The sequence below is a fragment of the Microcaecilia unicolor genome, chromosome 5 (assembly GCF_901765095.1).
Source record: "Microcaecilia unicolor chromosome 5, aMicUni1.1, whole genome shotgun sequence".
Lineage (NCBI taxonomy): Eukaryota > Metazoa > Chordata > Amphibia > Gymnophiona > Siphonopidae > Microcaecilia > Microcaecilia unicolor.
Window position 1 is genome coordinate 74,711,807 of NC_044035.1, and position 15,097 is coordinate 74,726,903.

At 41.7% G+C, this 15,097-nt stretch overlaps 1 protein-coding gene across 1 annotated transcript; it reads left to right on the plus strand.

Annotated features, from left to right (window-relative positions):
• Positions 1 to 6,077: 6,077 nt before the first annotated feature.
• On the plus strand, positions 6,078 to 9,775 carry LOC115471124 (homeobox protein vent1-like). The gene is made up of 3 exons (XM_030204807.1): positions 6,078 to 6,418; positions 7,428 to 7,693; positions 8,564 to 9,775. Exons 1-3 carry the CDS (start codon positions 6,145 to 6,147, stop codon positions 8,933 to 8,935), a joined length of 912 nt encoding a protein of 303 aa, XP_030060667.1. The 5' UTR covers positions 6,078 to 6,144; the 3' UTR covers positions 8,936 to 9,775.
• Positions 9,776 to 15,097: the final 5,322 nt, after the last annotated feature.

The window sequence follows — 15,097 nt, forward strand, 5'->3', positions numbered from 1 at the left end:
CAAGGGCAACTTCTAGGCTGCAATCCATAAGGGACTTATAGTGTCTACTTGAATGCATAGAAATAAAGGTTAATAAAAACAAAAAAAATAATTGTTGCTATTTATTAACCTTTATTTCCATGTGTTGGTAAAATCAGAGAGCTCCTCTTCACCAGTTTATGAGAGACAGCAGAATAGGATAGTAATGGCAGGGATACCTTATTTGTTCCGTCATACATTTTGATGGACTAAATTCTTATACTTCCAAAGAAAATACATGGGAAAGACAAGGCCACTTTTTTTTTTCAAAACAGAGCAATGATTTGGAAAAATTATTTTAGGGCTCTGTTTCAAAGCAATTTTCCAAAATGAGAAATAAACAGCTTAAGGGTGATAGGGCAACTAAACTATTGTACTTTAAAAATTGCAATGAAATGTTTGGAGTCCTGTTTTCTGAAAATATGAATTATTGAATGCTTTAAGGCAGTAGTTCTCAGGATATCCAAAATTAATATGCATGAGATACGTCTATCTCATGCATATTCCTCATGACTATCCTGAAAATCTGACTGGCTGAGTGTGCCCTGAGGACTGGGTTGAGAACCACTGCTTTAAGCTAAATGTGTTTTTAGGCAGCCTTCTATCAGCCACTATGTCTTACTGAAAATTACAGAAAAATGAATGCTCTGGGAAATTCTTTTACCTAGGTGCCCACCTTTAGAAATGCTGCTCTGGTAAATGTTTAGAATACCCCTTGTAAGTGCTAGCAGGATACCCAAGCCTATTCTGCAAATATCCCCTAACTTACAGGGTGCATATTTGCAACTTTTTTTGTCATAACTTCTCTCATCCATTTTGTTGACAATGAATTGTGAACAACATTATTTACCAACAGGCTCTGAAATGGAATATGTTAAAATCGGGTGCATGACTTTGGGGTATCACTGTTTGGGCATTGCCCTTCAGTGAAACCTATTTGCAACACCTCTGCCACCTCCCTATTATTGTATCAACTCAACCAGTGGCACAAAGTGCCAACCTGCACTGGGGTAGGTGCTCTACTAAAGGGATTATAACTTTCTAGAGGGGGTAGGTTTGCAGGTTCCCTTCTTGGGGTACTTGATGGACAAATGCCCCTGTCCTCATTGGGTACAGGAGTGATGAAACTTGCAATCTGGGAGTGGACAAGATGTTCTGTTGAATCTCCAACAGACATCAGAGCCACCTCCTGTTCCAGGGGAACAAAAGGAGTAATTGACCCCAGATGCAGGCGGAACTACCTTGTTCACACTGGTCCTACCCATCGCGACTGACTGAGGGGCCATGTACGTGAGCCACAGGGTAATATCTTGTGTCCCCCATGATATGTGAAAGTTTTCTTCCATCTTGTCTTGGAAGGTTTTGTCGTAGTTCAAACACAACCATCCCCCCATACTGCTGGAAGGCATCAAGCACTGTGTCAGCATAAGCCAACAAAAGGTCATATCAACCTGGGTCTCTATGTCCCCACAAGCTTGCCAGTTTAAGGAACACATCCAATTAACAATATTCTTAGATACCCTCTTCCTTTTCCTAGCATCACCCTGTTTCTTTGACTTCTTTTTCTTCCTACGAATTCTGCCTCTCATCTATTTAAAGACATCTATGTATATCCACTTCATGATTTTTCTATGCAGAGCGCATGAGACCTGCTCCCACAATTCAGACAATACCACTAGAGCAGGTGGCCACCTAGCTTGCTCCCGCATCCCCACACCACCTCAGATGATGGCAGGGCTACACCAGACAAGGAAGAAGAGGAAGATAAGAAGGAGGAATAAGAACTCCTATATCTTTCCTCCTCCCTCTTCTCCTTTTCTTAGTGCTCCAATCATGCTTGGAAGTTTTTGGAGGTCTTTTACCAGGCCCAGAAGTACCAGCTTCTGCCATAGTTATCCCAGAGGCTGCAGCAGATCCTTAATCAACTGATTCCTGAGGAGTGTCCCTTGATGATGATAAAGCAGCATCTTCAAATCTAGCAAGACCACACCCAAGTGAGCTGCTTGTATGGGCTTCTTTGGACTGCTCACCTGCCGCTGGACCCTTTGCAATTGCAGACCCCCTCACAAAAGGCTCTTCACCAGGCACTGCTCATTCCTGGGCACCAGCTAGAGGTTCCTGTGAAGACACAAGAGAGACACCAGCAGAATCGGCCCTAGGTTCACCCACTCAGTCCCCTACTCCAAGAAATGCTCCACTCTCATCCATAGGTCTTAGGTTGATGCTGATCTAGAGGCTGGGGCATAGCCCACCTCATCCAACCAAAGAGGCCCACTGGATGAAAGCTGGCCCAAGGAGGCCAAAAGGAAAGGTACCCATCATCACCCATGCATTTCCATGCCCTGAGGACTCTTTTGTTAAGCCAGGAGACCCACATACCTATTACTGTGATCAGCAGTCATGATAGGGTGATGAGACACAGGAGTAGAAACCTCCCCAGCCCAGGCTCCAGCTGGACTTGAACCCACAGACTTCCAAACACTGCAGCCAGCCCTTGAGGCTAGGAAAGGTGGCACCAGAGAAACTGCCTCAGCTGAATCCTTTAGACCATGGGGGAGGGGGGCAACAACAGCCACTGATGCAGGAGTAGCTACCTCAGAAGAGGGTGCCAAAGACTGCACAAGCCCTGCAGCAGAAGGAGAAAGAGAGGCCTGTCCCGAAGGAGCAGTGGCCTGCATCAACCAAGCAGGCTCAACGAGATCACGCATCTCACCCAGGCCACAAACCCCAGGCAACGACCCCTGTTGAATTGAACCAGCCTTGGGCTTTACAACATTCGAGGAGGAACCCTCCTATCACACTTGCAGCCCGAAGCTACCACAGCCTCAATAGCTATTGCCATGCGGGCACTTTCTTTAGAATTGCGAACCAGCAAAGAAGCCACTAACACAGAAAGTGAAGCACCCACCTGTTCAGGGTTACTGGCCTTGTCAAAGGAGCCACTGGCCCACAGGGAGACCTCCTCATTGACCAAGTACTCCACTTTGCTTCTGGCACGTCTCCGGATGCTATCTTAAACCAAAGCCCTGATCCTCGGAGGCACTACATTAAATGCTCTTGCCTGCAGCCCACCCCTCAAGGGGGGCATGAGTCCAGCGAGAAAAAGCATTTTGATTTAAAGAAGCCAACCTTATAACCCTTCCAGACATAAATCTACCTCCTACAGCAAAACCATCTACACTGAGAACCTTCTCCAGGCGACCCGAGCCTACTGTCTCAGTAAGTAGCCTAGCCCATGGCTAATTGGGCCCATCAAGACGGTATTTTGGGCTTGTCTCATACTATCTATGAGCATAAATGAAATTTACTATTCCTCTCAACCTAGAATAAAGCTTGCAACTGTATAATCTATAGAGGTTTACACATCTATATAATAAAACTCACCCTCAACGTTCTGAAGACACTGATGTCACTGAAGCCAAGCCACTGATGTCACTTCCTTCATGAAGGGTTCGTGGTGGTGAAGCCACTGAAATCACCAAGTCTCTGGGCCCCGCCCTCGCGTCAAACGTGATGACGTCGAGGGCGGAGCAATGGCGTCACACATTGAGGGCGGAGCAATGGCGTCTGGCTTCAGAACGAAGAAGGAGATGAAGGTGCATTGACGAGGTGCGGAGCAATGGCATCAGTGGCTTCACAACGAGGAAGGGGTAGGGAGAGGGGTTGGGGAGGAAAACCTTGCTAGCGCCCATTTCATTTGCTCCAGAAACGGGCCTTTTTTACTAGTTAGTATATCAAGTAACACATTTGCATTAGAGGAACCAACAAGGCAATGGTGATACTATGCTCTTTCTTAACATTCAATTGTTACAGTAGGGTTTAGTTCCATTTAATGATCCTGATACTTTGCCTTTAGAGGAATACAACAAGATAGTTGTCCCTTGTCCCTTCCTTCCATCTCACCCATTACTTCCCTCACCTGTAACTGTCTTGTCTGTCTGTATTATTTAGATTGTAAGCTCTTTTGAGCAGGGACTGTCTCTTTATGTCAGGTGTTCAGCGCTGTGTGTCTGGTAACGCTTTACAAATGCTAATAATAACAAACATAACAGATGAGAACAACACCAACAACAAAAAGCCCAGGGCAGAAAAATTGCAGATACAAAAAAAAAAAAAGTAGATGAATGGTAGAATTGAATGGAATCACTGGCTAGTCTATGGATCTCCAATATCCAACATTCTTTGTTGCCCAAAAGATGATGCAATCTGAGGACTGGCGGCAGTGTGATCAGATACATTGATTTCTTTATTTTTAGATAAGATAGAAATGGTAAAAATCAGTGGCAGGAGTTTTGGAACCTGGTTGCCTCAAATGTTACCCTTCTTGCCCATGCTGTTAAAAACCTTAACCAATAAAGCGGAATTGAAAAGTCGGAAGGCTTTAATTTTTTACTCCTTATACACATTTGCACCTGTCTAGTCTTGCGACTAAATCATGCTAAACAGAAATGTATGCACGGTCGGTGTGGCCAACAACTCAATATTGTTTTTCACAATTACAGTCCGTGCATGGCAGATAGTCGGGAGAAATCACATTATTTGTAAATTGGGATAAATTGTGACAATTTCCAAAATGACGAGGTGTGAGATCTGCTCCAAGATCCTTTGATCCTTAGTCTTTGGTGGGATATCTGAAGGGTTTCTTTAGTTTTCTAGCCATCCCTTTGGCGCCAAGTTCAAGCTGAGACATCCTCAATTAAATATAAATCTTAACACAGGATCTTTAAATTGCGAATGAATCGGAAAAGGAAGAATACTTTTTATAAACGATCTCAAAAGCTAGTCAGCGAAATCTTTGAAGTCTCAGACGGAGTAAAATCTGTTTAGTTCTTAAACTTTTGATGTATTTTGCATGTTTTAACTCCATTGACACACGAAATTCAACGAACGTATTCTTGCATTTGATATAGTCGTTTTGAAGTCAGCCTAAAGTTCAAAATCGCACCCTTTAGACATTTTCAGTATTTAGGTTCTGTGCTGAAAGATTTAGGTTATGTGGCAAAGGGTTTTTTCTTCCAATTTCGGGTAGGCATTTACAAATTATATATATATATTTTTGTTTACATTATTAAACTGAAAATAGCAGAACTAGACTTCAAAATTTCATTTTGCTTATTGTGGATTCAGTTGCCTCCTTTCGGTCTCCACTTTTTTCCCTAGTAGGATTTATAGATTCACACAGTTTAAGTAAATAGTGTCCAAATTACAACCGGGTTTCCATATTTTCAAATATCATCTTATCTTAGAGTTGTGCAGTCGTTTTGTTAATCCACTTGAATGTGCACAAACAAATGTTTACGATGACATCAGAAAAAAATATAAGGTCATAACATTTAACGGGCTAGCTTAATGCTTAACTAATACCAGTCAAAAAGGTATTAAATTAATCCAATAAAATATCACTTTTTAGTTATTATTTATTAACCGTTATTTCTGTGTATTTCCGATCTGACGAAGAAGGGCAACCTTCCAAAGCTAATCAAGAAATCTATTAAGTTATGTCCAATAAAAAAAAAAGGTATCATCTTATTTTCTTTTCCAGGTTTGATTTCTGTGTATTTTTTAAATGTATAAGGTAATAGTTACAAAAGTTCATTGTCATTTTTCAAATAAAGTACAGTTTTCGTTAACACTGCTTATTATGTACATCAGCAAATACTAATAGCAAATCATTGCAACATTAACTAAAAAAATATCTGACTTAATTGATAAACATAAGAAGTAAATTGCAGAAGTGGAACAAATTTGCCGACATCCCTAATTAGCATGGCTGAAACTCAATCTCACACACTTCAAACCCAAGGTGGAATTATTTACCAAGCTTTGGTAACCTGTTAATGTGTTTGTTGCTGCACGGTATGGCCGCACATCTCCGTGTTTGCATCACAAGCAAAATGAAAACAATTCTACAGACTCTCTGGAGCCAGTGATGCAGACATTTGTCGGAAGTGTGAACTTCGAATAAGTAAGTTAATTAGCCCTAGCTGATGGCAATTATATGTTTCGTTTTATTCCTCCTTTGATGTGGTTTCTCACTTGCAAATGAGCCAGCTTATAAATTTTGCCTGCAGTGCTGGCCCAGATTTTAATAGGAGTGTTTGCTCGAGTAATACTGGGGGAGCCACAATGGCTAAAGCTAATTTTTCCATCGGTTTTCTTTCTCTGAGTAAAAGGCAAGAACAAAATGGGGATGGTATGGACAACCACTGGATGAACTCCAGGCCTTACATCCCATGGGTACGTCAGCCATCGGCACCCACGGACTTCTCCAGAAGATCCCTCTTACACAAACCAACCCAAAAGCCAATAAGTGAGGAAATTAAACCTTCAAATCTAGAGATTCACCCACCTCTTCCTAACACGGAAACAGATCAGAACGCCTTTACTTTGCCGTATCCTGGTAAGTATATTTATGTTAAAAAGCCATTACTATCGCCTTTTATCAAGAAATATTCTTTAGTTTCATTAGCAAAACTTGATTTGATTTACCCCAATGTTAAGCCATTATAGTGTATTAATTATTGAATATGAAAAATAAAATGTAAAAATCACTTATATAAAGCCTCACATATTACATAGTGTTCTTTTAATTATACTATGTAATATGTGAGGCTTTATATATAAGTGATTTTTACATTTTATCATATTCAATAATAATACCAGAAGGCAATTTCTTGTACAAGATTTATAGGTAATGGTAACAGATAGCTAGCTCTAGATTCGTCACTTGAGAGAACTTTCAAATTCTGTGATATTTTGCATCCTATTAATTCAAGTGGCTTTGCCACTGGGACTAATGTATACTTATGGGCCCCACACGATAGGATTCACATAGAATCCCCTCTCTCTGAAGCTGCCTGCCGTTTGTTTACAATTCCTGGACTGCAACATCATTTTTTTTTGGTCCCATGAAAAGTATGACTTTACAAAGATTATTTTCAATGATCAATACGCCAACTTCTGTTCTCCGTCCAATGGAAGGTTAGGCTTGAATACAAAGTAGTGTGTGTGATACGGAAGATTTTGTAACAGTGGGCCACAATTTAAGAAACGAGAAGTAACTTATGATGGGGTACAAGAGAGAACAGATGGAATTACAGACGGTGATCAATGTTCTTATTATTTTTTTAATCAGTCATACTTACTTAACTGAGGTCATAGGAGTCAACTGTTCAAAATGATCGGGGGTTGCTGAACCCACCGTAACTTACTCCTCTGTGGACACAGTTACGGAGTTGCTCAATGCTCAATATTGAGGGTGTTGAAGCTGCTCCCACAGATCTGGATCCTAGGGCTGAGGTTCTTAATGGGTAGCGGTCACCACGACTTCTTTAAAGCAGCAGAATGAGGATTTTTTTTTTTTTAATTTTCTATAAGTGGATTTGTTTCTCTCCTTCTCCCCTATCTAGAGGCAAGCCTAACCTGGGGCAGTGCAGACGACTCCTGTTCAACCTCTTCTGGGGATGAGAGCGAGAGTCCAGTTTCTGACAGTTCGGAGGTGCCCAAGGGAAGGGAGGGGGGAGAGACCCCCAGATGCGAGCTGCAGCGCAGGATGAGAACAGCGTTTACATCCCACCAGATCGGCAAGCTGGAGAAAACGTTCGAGAGACAGAGGTACCTGGAGGCGTCCGAAAGGAAAAAACTGGCAGCATCCCTTCAACTCTCTGAAATTCAGGTACTCTTTTTCCACTTTGTACAAATTCAGTTAACACCCCATGCCCCAGCTTTTAGTGCTTTACTAAACTTGCTCCCTGTAGACAAAAAAGGGTAGAAAATCGCTAAAAAAAAAAAAAAAAAAGTTGGGTCCAAATTTTAATATTATTGGTATATTTTATGCTTCATCAACAGAGCGGGTCCCCCCCCCCCCCCCCCAAAGCAGCTTATTTTCTATTGCTGCCACTCCAGAGCTGCCATGTTACCCATTCCAGGTGGTAGACTTTTTGGCTGGTCTTGGATTTCTGCCAGTCTCATCCAGATACATTATAGGACCTGCAGCACTGATTTCAATGGATAGAATCCTGGACTACAAATACTGCACTGCTTTGGGATGCAAGTTTAAAAGCAAGACCTGCCAGAACGTCTCTCCCACCTGCAATGGGCAACTTGGCAGCTAAATAATTCAGGGGTCCTTTTATGAAACTGCGGCAAAAGGGGGCCTGCGCAGTGTTGGTGCGTGTTTTTGATGCACACTTGAGGCCCCCTTTTACCGCAGTGGGTAAAAGGCAGGTTTCCCTTTTTCTTAAAGAAATGGCTGTGTGGCAAGTGAACCACTTGCCCTAAGGGCTCCCATGCTAACCCAGTGGCCACCGGGCAGTGATTACTGCGGTACACACCAGTGCTACAAAATGAAAATTCTTGCAGCGCTAGAAATGTGGCATGTGCCAGGTAGGGAACTACCATTGGGCTGCAGTTGCCTGGTGGTAGTTCTCTTGTAGTGAGCGGCAAGCCCGGCTTGGGCTTATCGCTGCTTTGTAAAATGGCCCCTCTGACTCCACATCTATTCTATTGTAAATCTATTATAAATTCAATTTTGTTTCCCCCTCAGGTCAAAACGTGGTTTCAGAATCGTCGGATGAAACTTAAACGGCAGATCCAAGATCAGCGGCACACTTTTTTCCCGGCACCACCTTTCCCAGGCCTTTACTCCTATGAGCAGGGACTTTTCCAGAACTCTCAGGACTACTCCTATGCATCCCAAGGACTGCCTTCCCTGAATCCTGCCCTTCATAAATTCCCTTCTGTTCCATTGTACACTTGCACACAATCCATGTCTTATCCTTTTCAAGCTCCTAGCCTGCATTACTTCTACCAAAACTTTGCAACGCCAACCCCTGTCCATCCGGTTCTCATCAATAAAGGGGTCCTCGAACAGTGCAGTCCTCCCCAGATTACTGTGGCTAATCCCTTGAAGTGCTAAAGGGATGATGGGAGTAGTTTCTGCTTCTGTAAATTGTAGGTTTTGCAATTAAAACAATATTTAAATTGTATTAGGGGGCTTAATTTGTAAATTTAATATATCAAAATTGTTTCAATTAAAGAATTTATTTTATTTGGTTTTTTTGTTTAATTTTAGTTCTGCTAGTTTTTAGTTTTATAACTTGCTAAGGTTGCTTTTTGACAGATAAAAAAAAATGGAGGTTCATGTTTGCAATCATTTGGTCATGTACATATATGTCTTTAGAAGTCAATCAAAGTTGTAGTCCATCACTGAAACACTTTCTTTACTGCAGGAGGGACAGGTTCCCCACTGGGCTGGTTTGCCTGAGTGCATAGCCTTCATATGACCTTGAGGCTCTGGGGTGTAAATGTCAGGTTCATTACAGATTAGGGTGGTCTGTGCTGTAAACCAGTTAGTGCTAAAAAGATTTACAAAGCCCCTGCTCTCTTGAGAGCTAGTTCTGATGTTAAGGCTGTAAATAGCTGTTGGTATGGACCTTTTAGCATGCAGGTTAAAACATCACTGGAAAACTATAGCTTTGTCCAAGTTTTTAAAAATGAAGCTTGTTCAATAAAAGATAGATTTGTATTGCAGCGCCTGACTAAAATTATAGAAAAAGCATACAGTTTTTCCTCAAAGTTGAAGATTTGAAGACCCATTGCCTTCATTTATTAAATCCATCAATGTGTTCCCCTTTGAAAATGGGAAGCTTTGTTCATTAACCCTGTTTAACATTTTAGGAAAAATATAATTGGGAAATTTGTCAGTGTTCTTTAATTAAACTTAGAACAGGATACTTTTGTGTATAAATTTCATTGAATTTGGAGGGGAAATTTTTTTTGTCATTTTATCCTAATTACATCTAAATTTTAGTAAATTTTAGAATTCTGGCAATGAAAAGTATCATTTTCATACAGCTGTATGGGGTAGCATTCCATGTTAGGTTTTTGCCCCAAAGTGCGCTTATATAAATCACCCAAATGGGGAATCTTTCTCTCCTATGGCAAAAGTTCTTAGTATGCTACAGCTCTGACATGCTTCTAATCTAAGGCAGATGTGTAAAGTATAATCTGAACTCTGTCCTAACAACTAGATTAAGTCTTAAAAGCAGACAATAGCATTGCTGGTGGACTTAAAGATGCTCTATTGCAGCACTAACAGTTTTTTTTTAAATTTAGTGTAGTTGGGATGAGGAGAGGGGGTGAGGAAGGGGTGCCACTAACCACCAGATACTTGGCAGTTGGGGAGGTGGGAGGGAAGGGTGCCACTAGACATCATGGAATTTGTGTTTTTAGTCGGGGGGGGGGGGGGAGGGGGAATGGGGTCAGGTGGGTGACTTAGATAAGGGGGGGTGTTTGTGTTTATGGGGGGGGGGTTGTACAAATGTGGGGGACAGTGTACTGGTGCAGAAAGCTAACTGGCAGGCTATCTCTGCTCTGGACCTGGTGGAAAAATTCACATGGTAATTGCACAGATTTGTCCCTGTTGTTCTTTTGTGCATCAGTGTGGCATACTTAATGGCTTCATGTGAATTCAATGTGTGGCCATGTATGCCATGCCTAGGTAACCCTATTCAGCCCCTTCCTACAGTATACCACAGCTGAGTTTGTGGTAGCTTTCTGCTGGGATGCCTGTGTGGCCAGTCTACTAAGGTGGGGGGGGGGGGGGGAAAGGAAATGGGACTTGATATACCTGCAACTACATTCAAAACGGTTTGCATATATACAGGTACTTATTTTGTACCTGGGGCAATGGAGGGTTAAGTGACTTGCCCACAGTCACAAGGAGCTGCAGTGGGAATGGAACCCAGTTCCCCAGGATCGAAGTCCACTGCACTAACCACTAGGCTACTCCACCTATGTCCTAAGGGCTTGATTTTGTGCTACTTGGAAATTTTTTTTTTTTAATGGTCCAAAAAGATAGACATACTAAGCACAACAACATTTAGGAAATGGTCATTTTCAAAGAAAAAAAGATAGGTGTTTTTCTAGTTTGAAAATGGTAATTTTCACTACCTGATTTTTGGACATTTTCAGCAAAACATCCAAAGTCTGATTTAGATGTCATGTCGAAAATGCCCCTCCATATAACTTTGTAAGTCTTAGGGCCCTGTTTACTAAGCTACACTGTAGGTGTGCTATTGTTTTTAGCACATGCTAAAAATTAGCACGTGCCAATGCTAGAGACACCCATAGGAATGGGTGTTTCTAGCCTTAGTACTTTTAGCACACGCTCAAAATGATAGAGAACCTTAGTAAACAGGACCCTTAGGCCCTCATGATCAAAAGCAAACTCCGGCGCTAGAGGCTGTTAACGCCATACTGGCACCGGAGTTTGCTGCCGACCCATGATCAGAGCCCTCGAGCGTCTGAAACAACGCACTCGAGGGCTCCTAGCGCAATTAGCTTGCAAATGCATGCTAATCATCGCTTAACACATTCATCCTCAATGATCAGCGTCCAGCGCGCCAAAGATTGGGTCACTGGCCGTGGCAAAATCAACGCCAGCTCCGAGCTGGTGTTAGACTTTGCGGATCATTGGGGAGGAATGGTGAGCCCTGTCCAGCATGCAGTTGCATGCTGGCAGGCCCCATTCCCCCCCCCCCCCAAGGCAAACGCGAACGGGTGGGGCTGGAGGACCTCCACCCCCCCCCATTGCTGGGTGGGAGAGGGTTTGGCCATGACGTGTCGTCGTTCCCCCCCCCCCCCCCTTGTTCGGGCCTCAGGGCAGGCTGTTTGACAGGCTTTTGACAGCCCAGACCTGTCAAACAAGTGCGGGAGGATTGTGCTGAGCACATGCTCAGGCACAATTCTCCTGCACTTCTACATGATAATCAAAGATAATTGCGCTGCTTAGATTTGCAAGCATTATCTTTGATCATCTATGCAGAAAAGCCCTGCGCTGTTCCAGCACTATTTTTAGAGCGCTCTTTGGAACAGCGCGGGGCTTTGGATCATGAGGGCCTTAGTGCTTTGAACATATGCCTCAGTGTTAACTGTCTACATTAAAATATGAATAGGAGCATCCATTTCATGTAATTCTTGGATGAAGGAAAAAAATCATAATTTTATTCACCTTGCAGGTCATTTGAAAACAATTTCTGATATTTAAACTCAATCATTTACCAAATAAGAGTGAAGAACAATAATATAATTTGAAGAGTTTATGCTTATTCCATATGAATTATGCCAGATCCCCAGCTGATCACTGGCTTTCTAGTCACTTTCCTGTTATCAGGAATCCACTGTGCTTATTTATTTATTTAGATTTTGCTCACACCTTTTTCAGTAGTAGCTCAAGGTGAGTTTCAGGTACTCTGGATATTTCTCTGTCCCAGGAGGGCTCACAGCCTAAAGTTTGTACCTGAGGCAATGGAGGGTTAAGTGACTTGCCCAAGATCACAAGGAGCAGGCGTAGGACTTGAACCGGCCACTTCTGGATTGCAAGAACTGTGTTCTAACCACTAGGCCACTCCTTATTGAATCCACTGTGCTTATCCTAGACTTTCTTGAACTCCATCCACAGTTTTTACAGTCACCTGTGATAATTGCCAAAATTAACACATGGCAGTTGAAAAACCTCTGGGTTAATTGTGGAGGCATTCCCAGCTTTTTTTCTTTTTGCCATGCCTCAGAGAAAAGGTTACCGTGAATTAAGGGCATGGCTGAAAGCAGCTAATGCAGTTAGCTACAGCTTTTCAAGTGGCATTAACTGCTCTTGAGTCATCTGCCAGGTTAACAGTCAATATGGAAGTTGTTACAAGGCAATAATTGCAAGATACATCCTTGCCCATTCCCACCCCCAAATGGCATTTTCAACATAGTGAGTGCTAACAATGAAAGCATTGTGCTGTTTCTGTGGTGCCACAGTTAACACATGCTAAAAAGCTAACACTTATTAATAGGCCTCTAAAGTGCTGGTGCTTAAATTCCTTTATCTTTTTCTTATTGTTGTTGTTCAGCAGCCTGACTTCTATTTAAAGCTCTTTGACCATGCTTCTCCCCTTTTAATACAACTACACTGGCTCCCTGTCTAATATCGCTCAGTTTTTATGTTTAAATGATTTTTATTGAAACTCCAGCACATACACCATAACATTACATGATATAAATGCACTAACCCATCATGTTGTATATGTGCAACTTAGTCAACTTTCCAAGTAATTTTAAACCATTTTCTCCCCTCTCCCCCACCTAACCCCCCTCTCTCCCAGTCCCCATAACAATGGTAGCATCCGCCCCATGTACCAACTAGCTGTCTGTAACCACACTCTGAGCCAGCCATCTCCATTTCCAATAACAGTTTACATGCTGTCCTCCGCTTGGTCATGTGAGGTCTGGACTCTGATGAGCCCCACGCCACAGGCAAGGTCCTCTCCTGTGAGACAGCGTGATGTTGACAATAACGGACAAAAACCACCAGTTCAGTAAAACAAGAGATACCCCATCAGTGTAATGGACATCACTCAGTTTTTAAAACACTTTGCTTTGCTTATAAGACTCTTAAACTAGGTCCCCCCCCCCCCCTTATTTATCTTCTTTAATTATTTCCTATACCCCTAACCATACTCTCCAGTCACTAAATGCAAATCGCCTTACTCTGCCACCGCCTCGTATGGCTCACTATGAGGCCACTCGGTCATCTGTCTTTTACTTCCTTGCTCTTAAGCTATGGAATGATCTCCCTCCACAAATTTGATCAGAATCTGATTTCAAAATTTAAACTGCTTTTGAAAATTCACTTTTTTTTGTGTGTGGCCTTCAGCACTGAGCTTGGAGACTCTTGATTTTGCTGTTCTCCATGTTACAATTTCAGCTATCAGACTCCTCCTCCTTTAACTTTTTCTTGTTACATTTGTACCCTGCACTTTCCCACTCATGGCAGGCTCAATGCGGTAGGCAATGGAGAGTTAAGTGACTTGGCCAGAGTCACAAGGAGCTGCATGTGCCAGGAATTGAACTCAGTTCCTCAAGACCAAAGTCCACCGCCCTAACCACTAGGCCACTCCTCCAAGTCCCAACTGTGTGATTGCCTGACTTTCCTGTTTACAAATGGCATTTTTATAGTGATTTTTGTTTTTATTGTAAACTGCTGTGACCAGAGGCCTCTTTGTAATGGTAGTATATCAAATACCAAATAAACTATATTTATTGAAAAAAAATTGCTATTGCAAGATGAGAGAGAAGATGTATTTCAATCAAGTATACACAGAAGTTTCTTATATTGCCACTCAAAAAAATAAGCTACAATTTTAAGAAAGCAACTTTTTTCAAAGAACCAGTGTTGCCACATATAGCCGTGGTTAAAGAAAACCTTGAATAATTTGGAGCTTGCATCCATTACAATTGCTAAGACAGAACCCTATTGCACATTATCTTTCCTGAAGTAATATATCCCCTTGCAGTTATCTGATAACGGGTCATGTAATAGCCTAAAAATTAACATACAATGATGTGCACAAGTGAGGATACAACACAAGATCACAACCACAAAACTATTCTCTTTCTGGGATCAAAATGTCAACAAATATTTTCATCCTCATCGATTTAAGCTACATTTGATTAACGTACAGAACATTAAGATTTGTCATTGAAAATCAAAGAGCATTTTATAGTACATTATCCACATAATTTAAAATCTAACTGAATATCTATTGTATTCTATAATATAAATAAAAAATTGTAAGACATATATTTATTATATACAGCATACATAGTGAAAACTCACTTCTAGATATGTGAGGAATGCCAGTTATAATTATTATAAATAGGGCAGGTAAGTTTGGTGTCAAATGTAGAAATGTAAGTACTTGTTCTAAACAGAAGGCACAATACTCCTGCTTAGCCAGAATCCAGTTTTATGTTCTCTGGAGGGTGGTAGGACATTATTTTCCCATATTGTACACATTCTCGATCTCTGTCAAGAAGGAATTTTCATCAAGTTTACATTTCACCTTAGTTTAAAAGGGTGGGGGAGGGAGGGAAGTGAGAGGACATTCAAGGACTGATCATGAAGGATTTTATTTTGGAAGGCTGATTACCAACAAAACAATTTCTGGAAACAATGGAAGAGAATAAATAGAAATAAATATGTTAAGGTATATTATAAAAAAGTCCTTCATTATATCTATGATGTATCCCT

Bases quoted from the DNA above. Each gene is read 5' to 3' on its own strand.
- LOC115471124 (XM_030204807.1), top strand. From the start codon at position 6,145: ATGGCTAAAGCTAATTTTTCCATCGGTTTTCTTTCTCTGAGTAAAAGG. The intron at 6,419-7,427 runs GTAAGTATATTT...TCCCCTATCTAG, and splicing joins CTTTACTTTGCCGTATCCTG to AGGCAAGCCTAACCTGGGGC. The intron at 7,694-8,563 runs GTACTCTTTTTC...TTTCCCCCTCAG, and splicing joins TTCAACTCTCTGAAATTCAG to GTCAAAACGTGGTTTCAGAA.